Source organism: Bidens hawaiensis, unplaced genomic scaffold (assembly GCF_021521415.1).
Source record: "Bidens hawaiensis isolate Kalapana, Puna unplaced genomic scaffold, B.hawaiensis_p1.1 tig00017272_1, whole genome shotgun sequence".
Lineage (NCBI taxonomy): Eukaryota > Viridiplantae > Streptophyta > Magnoliopsida > Asterales > Asteraceae > Bidens > Bidens hawaiensis.
Genome location: NW_027492619.1, coordinates 427,662 through 445,484, shown reverse-complemented (window position 1 = coordinate 445,484; position 17,823 = coordinate 427,662). Strand labels below are relative to the sequence as shown.

The following is a 17,823-nucleotide window of genomic DNA, read 5'->3' as shown; positions in this document are numbered from 1 at the left end:
AAATGGTGATTAATGGTTTATATATTTATGGATCATGGGCTTAAGCCCATGGTCTTCCTTCTTTCTTTCCTAACCCAAGTCCATAACCCATATCCGTTTACCCAACATTAGCCCGACTCATAATAACTCGTATTTTCATTTATTAACCGAAACTTGAAAACGGGATATTACAAGAGGTTAGGATTTATGACTATTGGTTGAAGATAGACGTTGTGTTTGTTTATTTAACTTTAAACCAACACGAATTCAGATAAATATTGTTTGTTTAAAATCTAAACCCTAGACCCCCAAATAAAATAAAATAAAATCAATCAGTCGACATGGATGACCATGAAAAGCTAACGGGGGATGAAGATGAAGATGAAGTAGAGAAATTTTTATTCGAACAAGTGAAGTTGATGGCAGATAGATAAGATAGGTGAATTTAGAGAGACATTACATTAATAGAGCAATTAAACAACACTCACTTCCATTCGGATCATCATGGACCTTCCAATCTAGTAGTAGTAGTAGGTATGTAACAACTAACTAAAAAACATTACATTTTCCCTCTCATATACAATTAAATAATCCTTTTTTTACATATTTATCATTATCTTTTCTCTCTCATTCACTCACAACCACTTTCAAATATATTAAAAAATAAATAGAGGATGAACAGTGGTCCTCCAAATTTCTCTATCTCTTTAAATTTTAGAGTAAGTGCCATTTTAGTACCTGTGGTTTTATCAATTACACAGCTTTAGTACTTTTTCTGAATTTTTTGCAACTGGCTACTCCATGTTTCAAAAACCGGCTATTTTAGTACTTTTTCGTAACCTCGTTTAATTTGTCCGTTTAGTGAAGGGTAAACTGGTAACTTCGTTATTTTTCTTAATATTTTATTTTCTTTTAATCAATTTATCTTTCTCCTCTCATTCTATATTCTCTTTCTCTCTCTGTACACCTATACATCAACACCCCAAGATCCATTTCCTTTGTATCTCCTCCGATGAACCACCCTCTATCACCTCCGGTGAACTACCACCAGTTAACCACCACTGCCCCACGCCGCAATAACCACCACCATTTAACCACCACAACCGCCGCCACCACAAAACTATGCCACCGCGACAGCAGGCCCGACACCACCACACCCCTCCCATCTCAAACCCAACACAACCAAACTCGGCCACCACGACATCCCTCCCATTCTCTTCCTATTGCTCCTCTATACATATTTGGAAGAACCCAACTGCAGTTCTTCATCATGGTAACTCAAATTCAACGAAATTAGGGCTTTATAGTGTTGATGAAGGTGCATATGCTTTCGTTCCAAAGCCATTGATTTGGGTGGAGTTTCGGTGGATCTAAATCCGTTCATTGACGACCGGTTTAGGGATGTGGGGAGGGGGTGGTGACTGGCTCTGATGCACGGAAACGGCAGTTAGCCGCCGTACCCCGTCCCGGAAACTCCCCGGGGACGGAAACGCCTACGAGGGCGGCTGGGGACGTTTCTTGACCGTTTCCTAATATTTGGGACGTTCGTTGACCGTTTCGAAAAGCCGGGGACGGTCAACAAACGATTCTGAGACGTATCTGATGAATTCTGGCGCCACATCAGGTATTCCGGTGCCGAAGAACCGATGAAGAAGATGGAAGAAGAAAGAAGAAGAGGCGGCTAGATTACTTTAACATTTAACCCTTTGATCTTTCAATTGTTTGCATCTAGTCCCTAAACTTTGTTAACATTTACATAAATAGTATTAAAATAGGTTATATATTTTAACATTTAACCATCACTATCTAGACTAGTTTACATTTGATTCTCAACTTGTATTTTTATACATAAAATGTTTAAATGACATTATATATAAATAAATTATATATTTATTTATTTGTTATTAATAATAATTACCTATGTAATATATATTTTTATAATTTTTTTGCCGTACCCGTTTCTTGATTTTTTGAGTTTTGTCGTTTCCCGTTTCCGTACTAGTTCCCGTGCAACATAGGTGACTGGTGATGTTTAGATTTATGGTATGAAGATACAAAGGGGTTAGGGGATTAAAGAAAAAAAGGAAAATAAATAAAAAAGAAATTACCAGTTTACCCCTGACTTAACGGTGTAAAATAGACGGGGTTACGAAGAAGTACTAAAATGACCAGTTTTTGAAACATGAAGTAGCCAGTTGCGAAAAATTCAAAAAAGTACTAAAGTTGCGTAGTTGATAAAACCACATGTATGAAAATGACACTTATCTCTAAATTTTATCTCTCCTCTACTCACAACCGCTCACTATTCTCTAAAAATATTTAGAGATTTTTCTTACAAAATTTTTAGAGGACTTAATATAAATGCCTAACACACAGTTTTCCAGAATTTTGATTTCTGATATGTACTATTATATTATAGTAAGTTGTTACATTTCGTTTTTTTTTTTTTTAGTTATTTCAATTATGCATTGCAAACTCTAATGTTATGCCTTGACTTTATTCATTCTACATTTGTGTTCCGGTGGGCAGGAGGGAAACACGCCTGTGTGGATCTTACAGGAGTGTCTCCTCTTGTTGGGCTCAGGGACCGTGGGTTTGTTGTGGGTCAGGCTGCGTTGAAGGCTGAATCGGGCAAAGTTGTTAAACACGAGAAAGCTTGTTCAGATAATCAACATGTCTTTCTACCATTTGCCTTTGATACATTTGGTTTTCTGGCTCCAGAGGCTGTGAAATTTTTGAGTAGGGTTCAGCGCGTCATACACGGAACCTCTTCAGCTTCTAGGTCTCAAAGCTTCGTTTTTAGCAGGATTGGCTTTGCTGTTCAAAAGGGGGTTGCGGCGCAGCTTGTTGCCCGTTTGCCTGCCACTTTATTGTAATCGTTTTATAGTAAATTATATAAAACTTCGATTATATTATAATTTGTTTGATATAATTTGTTAAGGCTGACTTAATCCCTAATTACTTGTGCAGATTTAACGGCACCACTAGAATCCGGCGCACACTGAAACTACGGTTAAACATAATATTATTACTAACTAATGTTGTAACAGGAGGTTTACAAGGCCGAGTACTCGGCTACAAGGTATGGTGCCGATGAGAGTTTCTTTAACTCCGCCTAGTTACTAAAAATTGTTCAAAGGTGATCAACATTAGTCAGAATCACATCTAGTCGGTTAATTTGGATCTATTTTCACTTAAAAATACAACATAATTCGTATTTCTATAATATTAAAGAACGAATATCGTATTTTTAATTAATGATTAACATTTTTTAGAATAATTTAGTGTTTAAAAATGTATTTCTCTTATTTATATTGATATTCACTTATTTTGTTATAAATATTAGTAAACTTATGATATTTGATATATATATATTATCCAAAAATTAATTTTCTATATATTTATCATCTCCGAGTACTCCCTCCAAAGGGGTTGGCCGCCTAGGAACCGCCTAGCGACTTTTGCAACATTGCTACTAACACTAACAATGTTGCAGCAATGTTTGTTTCTTGTGAACCACTTGCGTATCGAGAATAGGTTCTGAAGAGGTAGGTCCCAGCAGAGCCCAGTTGGACCCGCAAGACTCACCTTAAAGAGGGACGTCTGCGCAGAAACCAACTGGATCCGCAGGACCAACCATGCTCAGAGACGTGACGTCCTTACGCGCAGTACGCAAGCTGGTCCCGCAGGAAATGCCTCCCGATGGTGAAGGACTCCGCCTGTCCCCGCAGCCTTGGATACAAGCCATCAGGGAAGGCCACCCGCGCAGCAAGGCTACACGCACAAGGCACTTAGCTCTCAATCACTCAGTGTCACCTGAAGGAATGAGAGAAGCCGGAAACAATCCCGCACAAGGGCGGGAGGGGGAATACTCCCGCCCAAATAAGCCAGTCCGTACGATACGGGAAGATCTTCTGTACTGTACCTGACGAGGTATGGGAAAAAGATCTGACTAAAGATACGACAGCTTATTGACAACAGTATGGCGAGCAGCATGCTCCTGTACTGTGTCACTATTGGCCGCTGCCTACTCACCAACTACTGCCATACCACGTGCGTAGCCGCCAGTTGGTGGAAAAGGAATAGTACACAGCAGGCCTGGTCACTATCAGCCGCTGCCTACCCACCAACTACCAGCAGGGCACGTGCGTAAGCCACTGTTGGGGGAACAGGAACACTGTTGCAGCCGGCCATACCTCATTGGAAACCTACCTTCGGCTATAAATACCACAAATGGTATGACCATCTCATCCTATCATATCTTATCACATTATCATCATATTATACCTGATATCTGTTCTAGCAACCTCTTAATATACTTTTATAGTTAAAGAGCAATCTAGTCTGATTCTCACGCCGGAGGGTGGTCACAAGGAGGAACCCCCCCTTCTCAGTGACGAGCTCACGGTGTCTGTTTTGCAGGTTATCAGAAGAACCATCTTCCAAGGGTCTAACCCCTCGTGGGAAACATCTATCTAGCCCCCAGGTTACCAGTAATCTGTCCGGGGTCCGGTTAGTGTTTCTTCATTGGCGCCATCCGTGGGACAAACCTAGAACTTCATTTTTTTTTTTTCCAGTTTTTTCAAACTTCTACAAAGATGGTTAGAGAAATTCCGGTAACCACAACCCCAGCTACTGGGGGGAATACCGGTAACACAGTTTTTACAAACACTACCCCGGTTACCCAAGCCGGGGCAAGTGAAGTAAATTTTACGAACACTACCCCAGTTACTCATGCTGGGGCAAGTGCAGTAAATGATCGCCTACTAGGATCCACTGATACCCAGGTTGAGAAACGAAGACTCCCCCGCCAAACTCTCGATGAAGTCAAGGCATGGGCGGAGGCACGACAAAAGGAATTTCAGGCCGAGTTGAACGAACGCTTGCGTTCCGTACAACAGGCCGACGAATTCGAATACTGGGAGGATGACTCGGAGGAATCCGACTCCGACGCGAACCCTCGCCATAAGGCAAAAGGGAAGCGTAAGGAAATGGAATCCCAACCGAAAAGGCATTTTGGACAAGCCTTCAAACCAAAAAGCACAGGTGGAAGTCCACGAGACTTCTCCAAAACGTTCAGACCAAACATTGCAAATGCAGGAACGTCCAAGTTTGCAAGGGACATTGTGGAAGCAATCGCCCCAAAGAGTGCCAAACAAATGCCTAACATAGGCACATATGACGGTATATCTGATCCAGACGATCATTTGAACAGGTTCATAGCAGGGGCAACCGTCAGCAATTGGACGGAACCCACGTGGTGCTACATGTTCCAAATGACGCTTGTTGGGGCTGCTAGAGCTTGGTTTGATCGTTTACTGGTCAACCACATCTACGACTGGGCAGACTTCCAGCAGAAGTTTAGCCAACACTTCAGCCAGCAACGGAAGTATACCGAGGAGCAATGGACAATCCTCAAATGCATACGAGAAGAAGATGAATCTCTGCCAAACTTCATCACTCGCTTCAACTCAAAGAAGCTAAGTTTGGGCAATATCAGCGAAGATCTTGTTCGCGCTGCCTTCATCCAGGGCGCGCATGACCCAGAGCTCATTCGCACCCTAACGGGTAAAGATGGCATGCCATCCACATGGGATGCCATCATGACAGCAGCAAAACGCTATGCGGAAACGGAGAAGCAACTGGGTAGAGATCTCCCCCAGAGCACAAACCTCTATACTCAGAAGACGAGAGAAGACAACGTCCTCACCGCCCGATTAAATAAAAAGCGGAAGCTAGGCATTTGGCAGTCAAGGGTAAACTTTGACACCTCATCCGGCTTGCAACATCGATTGGACGGAAGGGATAATGTACATCCGCACCGGAACTCCAGATGGACGCCACTCACCAAGAGCGTCACTGAGATATTCGCTACTGAAGAGCTCCCGTGGCCAAAGCCTCCAATAATCCGACATCGTCATGATGCTGATCGGAGCAAATACTGTGACTTTCACAAGACAAAAGGCCACAACACTGAAGAATGCATAGACGTAAAAGACATGGTCGAAGCATTTGTCAGAGATGGGACGCTCGCGCACCTCGTGGCGCAATAAAGGCTGAGCAGGCGGGTGCGTGTAGAACCTCAGCTGGGGAAAACACGAATAAAAGTTCCAGCTTCAATGTCGAGACTACATGCTGCGTAAAGAACGAGATCCCGAACCAGGTGCGTATTGGCTCGATGGCACTCCCATCCCAACATGGAAGGGAGCTCATTTACACAATTTGCATGTAAATCAATTCCAATTTGTAAAGAAAAGGCCAAGAGCCACTTCTAATGGAAATGATTCTCTTTAGAACATCAAAGCTGATGATTTTACTTTTCTGAACACTAATATGCCGGCTTTCACCGCATAATTACGTGAAGTCGTTGCGTGGGAAGGCGGTCCTACCCGCACAAACCCAATAACAGGACAAAACCTTCACGCAGGTCAGTTGAAGGAGTTCAGCACCCAAAAATGAAAGTGCCGGTCTATCCGCTCGAATCATAATGAGGAAACTGAATAATAACCTATCAATAACCGCGCGTCGAACGGTTAAACTATGCAACACGGGTAACGGCATTCACATTACGTGAAGTCGTTGCGTGGGAAGGCGGTCCTACCCGCACAAACCCAATAACAGGAAAAAACCTTCACGCAGGTCAGTTAAAAGGGAAGAGTTCAATTATCCCATTAAATGAAAGTGCCGATCTATCCGCATGAATCATGAAAGGAAACTGAACACTAACCTATTGACAACCGCGCGTCGAACGGTTCAAAACAAAATTCTTAAAAGGATGAGGAAAACCTACACGCAGGTCAGATAAGGGTAAAGTTTTGCCATCCTACTAAGTGCAAGTGACGGTACTACCCGCACAATCACGAAAGAGGAAGCAAAACTTCACACCTATTATCAACCACGTTCAAAGGTTAACTTATCCTCAAAAGATGAGGAAAACCTACACGCAGGTCAGATGAAGGTTAAAGTTTTGCCATCCTACTAAGTGCAAGTGACGGCACTACCCGCACAATCACGAAAGAGAAAGCAAAACTTCACACCTATTATCAACCACGTTCAAAGGTTAACTTATCCTCAAAAGATGAGGAAAACCTACACGCAGGTCAGATGAAGGTTAAAGTTTAGCCATCCTACTAAGTGCAAGTAACGGTTCTACCCGCACAATCACGAAAGAGGAAGCAAAACTTTAACCCATTATCTACGTTCAACAGGTTAACTTATTCCACACTTGGAAAATTGCTAATTTAAACTAAGTATGCAAGTCATAAGTTTATAAAGCAAGAAACCCAAAGAAGGAAATAACAATCTTATACGCAAAAAGATTAATATTTCACAAACGAATTATTACAAGAATGGCCGGGTAACTACCAGCCTACGAAAAGAAAATAAATACATCTGTACAAGACTATCCTAGCAATGGGAAGGGATCTTCAGGATCAAGCTTCAGGGCCGCTTCCACTTGGACCCGCTCCATCAGAAGAACGGGGCGGTTCGAGGAAGGCTTTAAGGATAGCTAACCCATCATCAGCAGCAGCTACTTGGTTCACCTTCTCCACCACTGGATGCGGGAAGGCGGCGTATTGATTTACTGCTTGGTCATATATGGCTTCAGTATTAACATTGTACAAAGGGAAGTTGGATGGCGGGATGCCTTTCTCAACAAACCCTAGACCAAGCAGGAAGCCGACCCGTTCCCCATCCTCGTGAGAAGCGTTGAGGGCTGCGCTCATAGCATCGTCGTAGGATGTCTCTGAGAAGACCCGATGCACAACCTACATAAGAAAATATACAAGTGTCAGCACCCTATTTACAAAGAAAAGCGTGAAGACATGAAGATAGACATACCTGAGACAACGCTTCTCGAAGAAGCCATTCCTTGGTAACCAGAGCTTCTTTGAGGGCGGCTTGAGCTTGGGTACAGGCGCGTTCGGCTTCGCTTTTGTTAAGGTTGGCAAGTAGCACTTCCTTTGCGGCAGCCTCTTCGACGCCCTTAAGCTTCCGCTCGGTATGGTCAAGCACGCCCCTCTGGTCCAAGATTTCCTGGAGCTTCTTGGCATCTTCCATCGCCAAGGCATCATGAGCACGTTGGAGAGCCTCTAATTTGGCCTTGAGCTCCTCGTTCTCCACGCGTAAAGGCTCAGCAACGGCTTCAGCCTTGGTGGCCCTCTCGGTTGCGTTCCTCGCAGTCTCCTTAGCCAGCCGAAGCTGTTCGTTAACAGCTTGGGCAGCCTTGGAGCGGGCCTCGAGTCGCGCTTGAACCTCAACCTCGAGGGCCTTGAAGGCCTTCTCCTTCTTCAGCAGCTGCGGCCAACTTTTGGTTCTCCTCCCTAAGAGCCCGCGCTTGAGATACTTCCTTGGCGCGAGCTGCTTTTAACTTGTCGTTTTCACGACAAAGCAGCTCGACGCGCGGCTGCATCCGGGCCTGGAGAACCCGAAGCTCATTGGTTAGCCTACCCTCCTGGTAGCTAGCCATGGCTTCCCCCAACGCACCATGGGGAGCAGCGTGGCGAGCCCATTCCACGCACTCCACAGGGGTACGAAGGGTTGTTCCTCGGGCGTATGTTCCATCGCGGAACATACACTTCATTGGAATCCGACACTGCAAAAAACAAAAAAGCAGTTAGGAAAAGATGATAAAAAATAAAAGTGAAAAAGGTCCAAAGGAACCCTACGCACCTGTAGGGTCTATAACAGGCCGATAGCCGCCGAACCCATCACCTGAACCCAAAGGAAACCCATCCAAAAGGTCAGGCAGATGGGAAGGTGGCAAAGATTGGCGAGTACTCCCATGCGTACCTGATGGGCCGGCCGTCGGTGCCGGTGGCGGGGGCATGGTGACAGCCGCCGCAGTCGCTGCCGCAGAATCCGCAGCAATCGTAACCGCCGGCTCGGTGAAAGAGGCTGTAAAAATCGCACTTACCACCGGCGGTGACGTCATCTCGGCTGGAACAGTCTGCTCAGAATGAGCAACTGAACCAGCGGTAGCAGGCGCAGGCGCCTGGGTCGACGCCTCAGGTAGGCTGACCAAACCTACCGTCATTGGTGGAGAGGTAGTACTCGGCCCCTCACCCTGGAATGCGCCAACATCCACGCCTGCGTAAAGAAGAAAAGTGTTAAAAGACTTGAGGATTAAACTACGAAGATAAAAGCCAAGAGTTGTACTTACGGGTTTTCTTGAGCTTGAACGTACGGACGGGCGGGGACGAACCCGATGGAGCCGGTCTCTTGATGCCGGTCACCGTCGTCGCCATTGATTCTCCGGAGGTAACAGTCGTAGCCTCCGGAACAGTGGTCTTCCCACCACCGGGGTTCCCCGCCACCTCTTCACTATCTGACTCAATGTCAGATAGGAGCACTGGATCGGCTGTGGAGGCCGCCTTCTCCTTCCCTTTCCCGCCGGCAGCCCTCTTCTTCCGCACTAACGGAGGACCATCTGCGGATTCCTCAGAAGAAGACAGGATGTCAGGAATTCCAGCAGCGGGTACAGCACTGAGGGGTGGAGGAGAGAATAACGCCTTACCTGGCCGCCGGTGGCTCAGGATCTCGTGGCCCAGCGGATAGACCTCCACAAACCGATCCGCTGTTTGCTCCAGGATGGGCAACTCGTTCTCGTCAAGAGCACGAGTACCCACCCGCACAGGATCGTCAGCTTCCCGCGGGTACAGGAGCGACTCCAAATTGTTCCCCTCTGAAAGAAAAGAAACAGTTAGAAGACAAACTCATATCAGCAAGAAAGACAAGACATACCATAAGGAGTAGAGTTCAAACCGTATTCGAGAAGGATGGGAACCTGAGACGCCTCCTTCCATACCCGGCTCATCCCCAGCATCACCATCCCGGACTCCGCAAACCGGTAAACCGGAGATTGGACCCGGGATATCTTCGCAAACCATTCCGCCTCCTGGTAGTTGGTGGCGTGGTGGCTCGGAATGGCTTGGCCATTTTTAAACTTCATGGCAATGGGGACGGCGCGGGCAGAAATGTAGAAGAACTCCCGCTTCCACGATCGGAGACTGCGCTCGGTCGCGCAAATCTTCAAACCCTTGATCCGGGTTGTCAGGGTGTACCACCCCTGGATGCACCTCCAAGTATAGAAGGTCATCAGGCGGTCCACATAGGGCTCAACACCCAAAATCCGGCACACCCATTTGAAGTGGCGAATCTTCGCGATCGCCATTGGGTGCAGCTCGGTCAGATGAACACCGTGCCTTTCGAGGACACGGTAAACAAACTTTGTCAATGGGAACCTAAGGTTCCCATAAACAAAGAATGCAGCATATACCCCGATCTTGCCACTGGGGGCATCGTACACGGTCTGATGGGGTTCAGGAAACTCAGGCTCGAGAGGATCGAGCATGAACTTCCTAACAACATACCGGTACTGATCGCCGGGCAGAGCACACTGGCACTCGCCAGCAGTACTCTTATCATCGACTACAGCTTCAGTATCATGTGAAGACATATTGCAGAGGAAGAAGAAACGATTTCGGAGGAATGCTCAACTGAATAAGAGAGTATTCACCAGAAATCGCCTTAGAGATGAAAGAGAAGAAGTGAAGATGTGAATTACAAATGACCCTCTTCCTCTTTATATAGTGATCGCAATTAATACGGTGAATTTAATGCGAAGGAGAGAGAAATCGAAGGTGCAATGAAACTATGACACTTGGGAAAGAGCAGGCTGGCAACAGCTGTTGACAGGACGCGTACCATTAATTTCGCGGCCACGCGCCTGAAAAATCGCGCCCACGCGCCTGAAAAAGCGTCTGGAATGACCATGTACTGTCACGTCACCATAACTTCCTGCACGATCTGACACAGTCAGAAGAAACCGTCGCACGACGTTTCAGAGTTTTGGACTGTTCTTATCTTTCCACCAACTCTTCGAATTTCAAAATTCAAAATTCAAAAAGATCATAAAGTAGGCGGGAAAATACCCCCCCTTACCTTGGCAAACAAGTAACAGTAAGACGGATGCGGGTACAGTGTAAAGGCAAAACCCTCCACATACCTAGCACCCGCATGGAATTAAAGCCAAGAAAACCTTGGCGAACAAGTAACCGTAAGACGGATGCGGGTACAGTGTAAAGGCAAAACCCTTCACATACGTAGCACCCGCAGGGAATTGAAGCCAAGTACCTCGGCAACCAAGTAACTATAAGACGGGTGCGGGTACAGTGTAAAGGCAAAACCCTTCACAAACCTAACACCCGCAGGGAATTGACGCCAGGAATACCTTGGAAGTAAAATAACCGTAAGACGAGCGCAGGTACAGTGTTAAGGCAAAACCCTTCACATACCTAGCGCTCCGCTGGGAATTGAAACCAAGAAGGATCTTCTGGGCAATGCTTGCGGAAACGAAAATAACATCCCCGCATAGCGAGAACGTCGAGAACTACGTTGTTCGAAGCTCCAGGATGGAATTGGTGGTTTAAACATAATTGATCACTATGTTCAAAACCACTAAAACCTCAAGGAGAATCCACACAAGTGAGACTCAACGCTCCTGACTTGCGAGAAGGTTACAACCTACCCGCATCATACCCAAAGACCAAGCAGGAAACTCGGGCATTTCTGCAAGTGACAAGGACTTCCGCGGGAAGAATCCCCATGGAAAACCTTAGAAAAACCCTTTTTCAAAACCCTCTGCTTAAGTCCAAAAGTTCACCTCACTTTATTAAACACGCATGAGAAGAACATTGGACTGGGGGGACTTGAAGAGGTAGGTCCCAGCAGAGCCCAGTTGGACCCGCAAGACTCACCTTAAAGAAAGACGTCTGCGCAGAAACCAACTGGATCCGCAGGACCAACCATGCTCAGAGACGTGACGTCCTTACGCGCAGTACGCAAGCTGGTCCCGCAGGAAATGCCTCCCGATGGTGAAGGACTCCGCCTGTCCCCGCAGCCTCGGATACAAGCCATCAGGGAAGGCCACCCGCGCAGCAAGGCTACACGCACAAGGCACTTAGCTCTCAATCACTCAGTGTCACCTGAAGGAATGAGCGAAGCCGGAAACAATCCCGCACAAGGGCGGGAGGGGGAATACTCCCGCCCAAATAAGCCAGTCCGTACGATACGGGAAGATCTTCTGTACTGTACCTGACGAGGTATGGGAAAAAGATCTGACTAAAGATACGACAGCTTATTGACAACAGTATGGCGAGCAGCATGCTCCTGTACTGTGTCACTATTGGCCGCTGCCTACTCACCAACTACTGCCATACCACGTGCGTAGCCGCCAGTTGGTGGAAAAGGAATAGTACACAGCAGGCCTGGTCACTATCAGCCGCTGCCTACCCACCAACTACCAGCAGGGCACGTGCGTAAGCCACTGTTGGGGGAACAGGAACACTGTTGCAGCCGGCCATACCTCCTTGGAAACCTACCTTCGGCTATAAATACCACAAATGGTATGACCATCTCATCCTATCATATCTTATCACATTATCATCATATTATACCTGATATCTGCTCTAGCAACCTCTTAATATACTTTTATAGTTAAAGAGCAATCTAGTCTGATTCTCACGCCGGAGGGTGGTCACAAGGAGGAACCCCCCCCTTCTCAGTGACGAGCTCACGGTGTCTGTTTTGCAGGTTATCAGAAGAACCATCTTCCAAGGGTCTAACCCCTCGTGGGAAACATCTATCTAGCCACCAGGTTACCAGTAATCTGTCCGGTGTCCGGTTAGTGTTTCTTCAGGTTCCTTCAAACACCAAGTGATACGCCCAAGGAAACGCTACGAGAACATAATCGAGGTGTTATTGTTGGTACTTGTAGTAGTACTAGTAGTTGGTTTATGGTTGGGTTTTATGATAATGAGTTGTTGACTCTTCATTGTTAACGGAAAGTTAACTTGTTTTTAAGTAACTTCTGAGACATTTATTCAAATTTCTGACTTTCGTCATGGTTGTCATTGATTTCCACTCAACTTTGTTGTTAAGGTTTTCGGTTACATTTACGAACAAGCTAAAGACCGACCGGTTGGGCTGGAACCGATAGTCTAGTCTAGACAGTGGCGGTTGAACCGTTAGTTTTAAGAATTATTATATTTGGATTTTTCATTTGAACTAATCTAGAAAGGTGTTAGTTTTACTTTGGATTGTTAAATTAAAATGCCTTTTCCTTCAAAATGTCTCCTTGTCATCTTGTTTTGCTTTTCTTAAAAATATAATAAATATTTTTAGAATTAATTAGGAGGTATTCTGATTTGGTTGAGTCAACCCAATGGTATGTGAAATTGCATTTGTCCCACATCCATACTATACACGAAGGGAATTACAGTTCTCTTTATATGAAATGAAATAAATAATAGAGAGCTCATGTTAATATATTAAAATGGATTATCATCACCATGTTAAACCTCAAGTCAACTCCATATAGCCATTCAATCATTCGTGATGATGAAGATGATTATTTATTTTAACTCATTAAATATTTCCAAGAAATTAAACTCAACTTTAATGGCATGCACGTTGGCCATAAAAAACAAACCCATACATATCTTGAAAGATTTTGCTTCCAAAATATATTCAAGTATTTAAACAATATAATATGCCCCATGATGGCTGTTAGACGTTATAATAATAATAATAATAATAATAATAATAATAATAATAATAATAATAATAATAATAATAATATCAAGTAGTTCATAATTTTGTATCCTTGTTTATTAAGCATATTAGAATACTATTAGCGTCTCCGGACAAAACAATATGGTTTTATTGGAGTGGTATCGTATCTTAGGATAACAACAATTACGAACAATACCAGCTGATGACATACGACACAAGTCTGACACGTACTGTAATTGTGATGAAAGCCACATTGGTGAAACGTTTAAGTTTATTATTGACTTTACGGTTCTCGTAGTCCTTTAGTAATAATAAGACATGGTCCATTTTGGTAGGGGGCACAAAGATAGTTTGGTACCAATTTGTTTATAAATAGGTCCCTTTGGGTAGGGGACGGGATGACTACTTTCGAGCTTTGAAATCTAGTTTGACAGGGATATTGATTACTTATATGATTGTTTGATTGATTGATTGATTGATTGGGTTGTCGGGTCACATTTGATAAAGTGGCGTTAACGTACTCTTTTGTGCTTCTTTTGATTGGGCTGTAACTAAATTAACCGATACAACTGAATTGAGATAATTACATCAAACGTATCACTTTGTGATTAATTTATTTATTTATCACTTTCAAAGTTTAAAAACAAAGTTTTATATTTATGTATTTTTTTCCTTATACTCGTATCTAAAATTGTAATACCTTAACGCATGTTAAATATGTGCAATTTGAAAGCAGAAAAAATAAAGTTTAGCTAAATCAATAAAACAATTACCCTCTTTGTCACGTTAATTTAGGTCAATTATGTTTAATAAAATGAATGTTATTGATTAAATATGTAAAATGTGCCCTCAAAATAAACAAAAACAAAAACTAAAAATATCATGTAATCACTCGGTAAATAAAATGTGATTAAAAAAATCTGAAAGAAAATATTTACAATTGTGTATCATAAATGAAAGATGACAAAATAATTATAAATTCTGTATGAAACATTCACATTTTTAATAAAATAAATTTTCAACCAATTCGTCTCTTATAAGTTATAACTATCACTATGTTCATGTATTTACCAACTAACTATCTTTTCACGCTTACACACTTTTATTTGTTACTTCATTCATCACATTCACGCGTATTAACATAACTAGCATATATTATTATATGTTATAAAGCTTGTTCATCATAAATTATTATCAAAATCATTTTGCTACTACTGTTTTAGAAATAAATAAAGCATATGTTCTCATTTTTAACTAACAAAAACGTATATATTTAAAAAATAAAAAAAAAGAATTGCATTATGTATGTATGTGTATCATAGATTCATATCTACGTGTTTGACTTTCTGAACGTAACAATTAACAATATTTATTTTAAAATTATTTAAATACTTACTAATAACAAACTATGTTCCCATTATTAAAAAAATATATATATATTACTTAAATACAATGACAGTCAGTCTCTATAAGTTGAATATACATACACAACCAGAGTTATGTATGATCATGGTGATATAATCATCAAATCAAGTAAAGTAGTGTTATATAACCATTACTGATTAATACTGGTATATATATATCTTGAATCTGTTTTTATTAGTTTGAATTAATAATATCTTAAGTGTTTGTTTAAATGCAGCACTCAACTCCAAACCATTTAATGGATCTTGATCAATCTTGTTCAACAAACAGTGGCAGTTCTTATTGTAGAACTAACTCTGAGACTTCTGATGATTTTAATAGCTGCTCTTCGGATACGAATTCTCCTCTATGCTGTTCAGGTACTGGAAGATCATTGGATTTCAGGCCAACCCTTTCCAGATTCGGAGCAATCCGGCATAATAATAATAATAATAATAATAAGCTCGGTGATCAGAAACCGACCGATTTGGGTGAGTTTTTGGTGTACTTTAGTTACTTGTTTATTAAACTTTTTCATCAGACAGACTGATGCATAATATATATATTGCCACAACTATATATGTTCTTGATTATGATTTTCAGGCATTTTAGCAAAATAAATGTTTTATATGTTATGAGAAACAGATTCAACAAATTATATTATTGGTCAAATCAGTGGTTGACTTTTTACATTAAAATGATCATGTATATTGCAGAGTTAGAAATGATGAAAGAAAGATTCTCAAAGCTTTTGTTAGGGGAAGATATGTCGGGCGGTGGCAAAGGAGTCTCAACCGCTGTTACTGTCTCTAATGCAATAACAAATCTTTATGGTAACTAGTACGCTATATATATTATTTTCTTCAACAAATAAGTTTTCTTATGGTTCAATCTTCGTACATTGTAGTTTCGGTGTTTGGTCCTCACCAGAGGTTAGAACCGTTGTTTCCGGATAAAAAGAGGATGTGGAAAAGGGAAATGACTTGCTTACTATCTGTATGTGATTACATTGTTGAATTCGTCCCGGCATCACAAAACTTGCAAAACAAACCATCCATGGAGGTAACAATTAACAAACACATAAGCAGAAGTACCCACTCATAGCATTATATTTTTGTAATCCAAATAGTATAAAAAATATTTTTTTGCAATAAAGACTTGGCTGCAGTTGGCAATATTATTTAGCAATGATGGAAATATAAATTCAAAAAAATTTAAAAGAAAACAAAGCCTGTGATCTTGATGTTTTTTGCATTGTCGAAAAGCCAGTCATTGTTCATAAGTAAATCTTTTGAATAATTTTCAGATGATGATGAGTCAGCCGAGATCAGATATTGATATCAACCTTCCTGCATTAATTAAACTCGATGCACTTCTCATAGTAAGGCCATTGCGTTTATTCTTTTGTTTTACAAAAAAAAAAAAAAATCTTTGAATATTGAAAATGACTCCTATGTTATTTGCATTATAGGAAATATTGGATAGTTTCGAAGAAACAGAATTCTGGTACGACGAACAAGGAAGCATGTCGGGAAACTTGCGAAGCGGGTCATTCCGAGGAGTTCCTCAGCCTCAAAGGACAGAAGACAAATGGTGGCTCCCGCTTCCCGGTGTGCCAGCTGGCGGCCTTTCGGATACCGCCAAAAAACATTTGAAACAGAAACGCGACTCAGCAAATCAAATACACAAAGCAGCAATGGCAATTAACAGCAGCATTCTTTCTGATATGTCAATCCCGCATTCGTATATCACTTCTCTTCCTAAGGTACTTGTTGTATAAGTTGACCATCATTATGGAAACAATATTATTGAATAAGATATACTGAACACTGTTTTTATATTTATTTTCAGAGTGGAAGAACTAGTGTAGGTGATACCATATACCGGTACATGATTTCTACAAACAGATTCGCTCCGGAATATCTTCTCGATTGTCTCAACATAAGTTCAGACCACGAAGCACTTGAGTTGGCTGATCGTATTGAGGCCTCGATGTACACATGGAGGCAAAAAGCCTGCTCAAATGACCCAAAATCATCATGGGAAACTGTTAAAGAACACATGGAGGGTGACAAGAATGTTGTACTAGCCGAAAGAGCGGAAATTTTGTTGTTTAGCTTGAAACAACGGTTCCCGGAACTTGCACAAACAACACTAGACACAAGCAAGATTCAATACAATAAGGTAAGTTCAATGGTACTTGGTTTGTGTCTTAAATAGTAATCATTTTTCTTACAAAGAAAGACATATTATTTTTATAATCTTTGTAGGATGTTTATTTACAAGTAGAAGCATAATGATTTGAAATATGGTTATATTGTTTTTACTTGTAGGATGTGGGACAAGCTATATTGGAAAGCTACTCAAGGGTCTTGGAAGGCTTGGCATATAATATTGTTGGTTGGATTGAAGATGTATTGTTTGTAGATAAATCAGTGACAGACCAACAAGAAGAATGTTAGGCCTTCCTTTTGTAACATTTTCTACTTGTTTTGACAACCAATAGGGCCGGTTCAAGTTCAATCGGTCTCAAAAGCAAAACTTATCTAAAGGTCGAAAATTGATCCCGGTTCGCTGTTAAGTTGGTTTAACATGTGAATCTAGTCTGGTATTCAAAACATAACATTGTATGTAATTAGTTATTAATCTGCTTTGTTTGCAAGTTGTTTCATAAACTTAGGCTAGATTAAACATCTTTGATCATATACGTTACAATAGCTGTTGCATGCATAAATTTTAATTGCATTACATTGTCATGACAACAATAAAAATTGTATTATTATTACTATTATTGTTATTATTCAATCTGGACCCTAGTTACGCTTTTGGGTCTATATGTTTACTATAAATATAATGACCAACGCA

At 42.0% G+C, this 17,823-nt stretch overlaps 1 protein-coding gene across 1 annotated transcript; it reads left to right on the top strand.

Annotated features, from left to right (window-relative positions):
- Positions 1–15,180: 15,180 nt before the first annotated feature.
- On the top strand, positions 15,181–17,461 carry LOC143553543 (rop guanine nucleotide exchange factor 3-like). The gene is made up of 7 exons (XM_077043525.1): positions 15,181–15,449; positions 15,675–15,791; positions 15,866–16,020; positions 16,265–16,339; positions 16,430–16,723; positions 16,810–17,142; positions 17,292–17,461. The coding sequence occupies exons 1-7, from the start codon at positions 15,191–15,193 to the stop codon at positions 17,418–17,420; spliced, it is 1,362 nt and encodes a 453-aa protein (XP_076899640.1). The 5' UTR covers positions 15,181–15,190; the 3' UTR covers positions 17,421–17,461.
- Positions 17,462–17,823: the final 362 nt, after the last annotated feature.

Coding starts and splice junctions, on each gene's coding strand:
- LOC143553543 (XM_077043525.1), top strand. CDS start 15,191: ATGCAGCACTCAACTCCAAACCATTTAATGGATCTTGATCAATCTTGT. Junction 16,724..16,809: donor ATATCACTTCTCTTCCTAAG/GTACTTGTTGTA, acceptor ATTTATTTTCAG/AGTGGAAGAACTAGTGTAGG. Junction 17,143..17,291: donor GCAAGATTCAATACAATAAG/GTAAGTTCAATG, acceptor TTTTACTTGTAG/GATGTGGGACAAGCTATATT.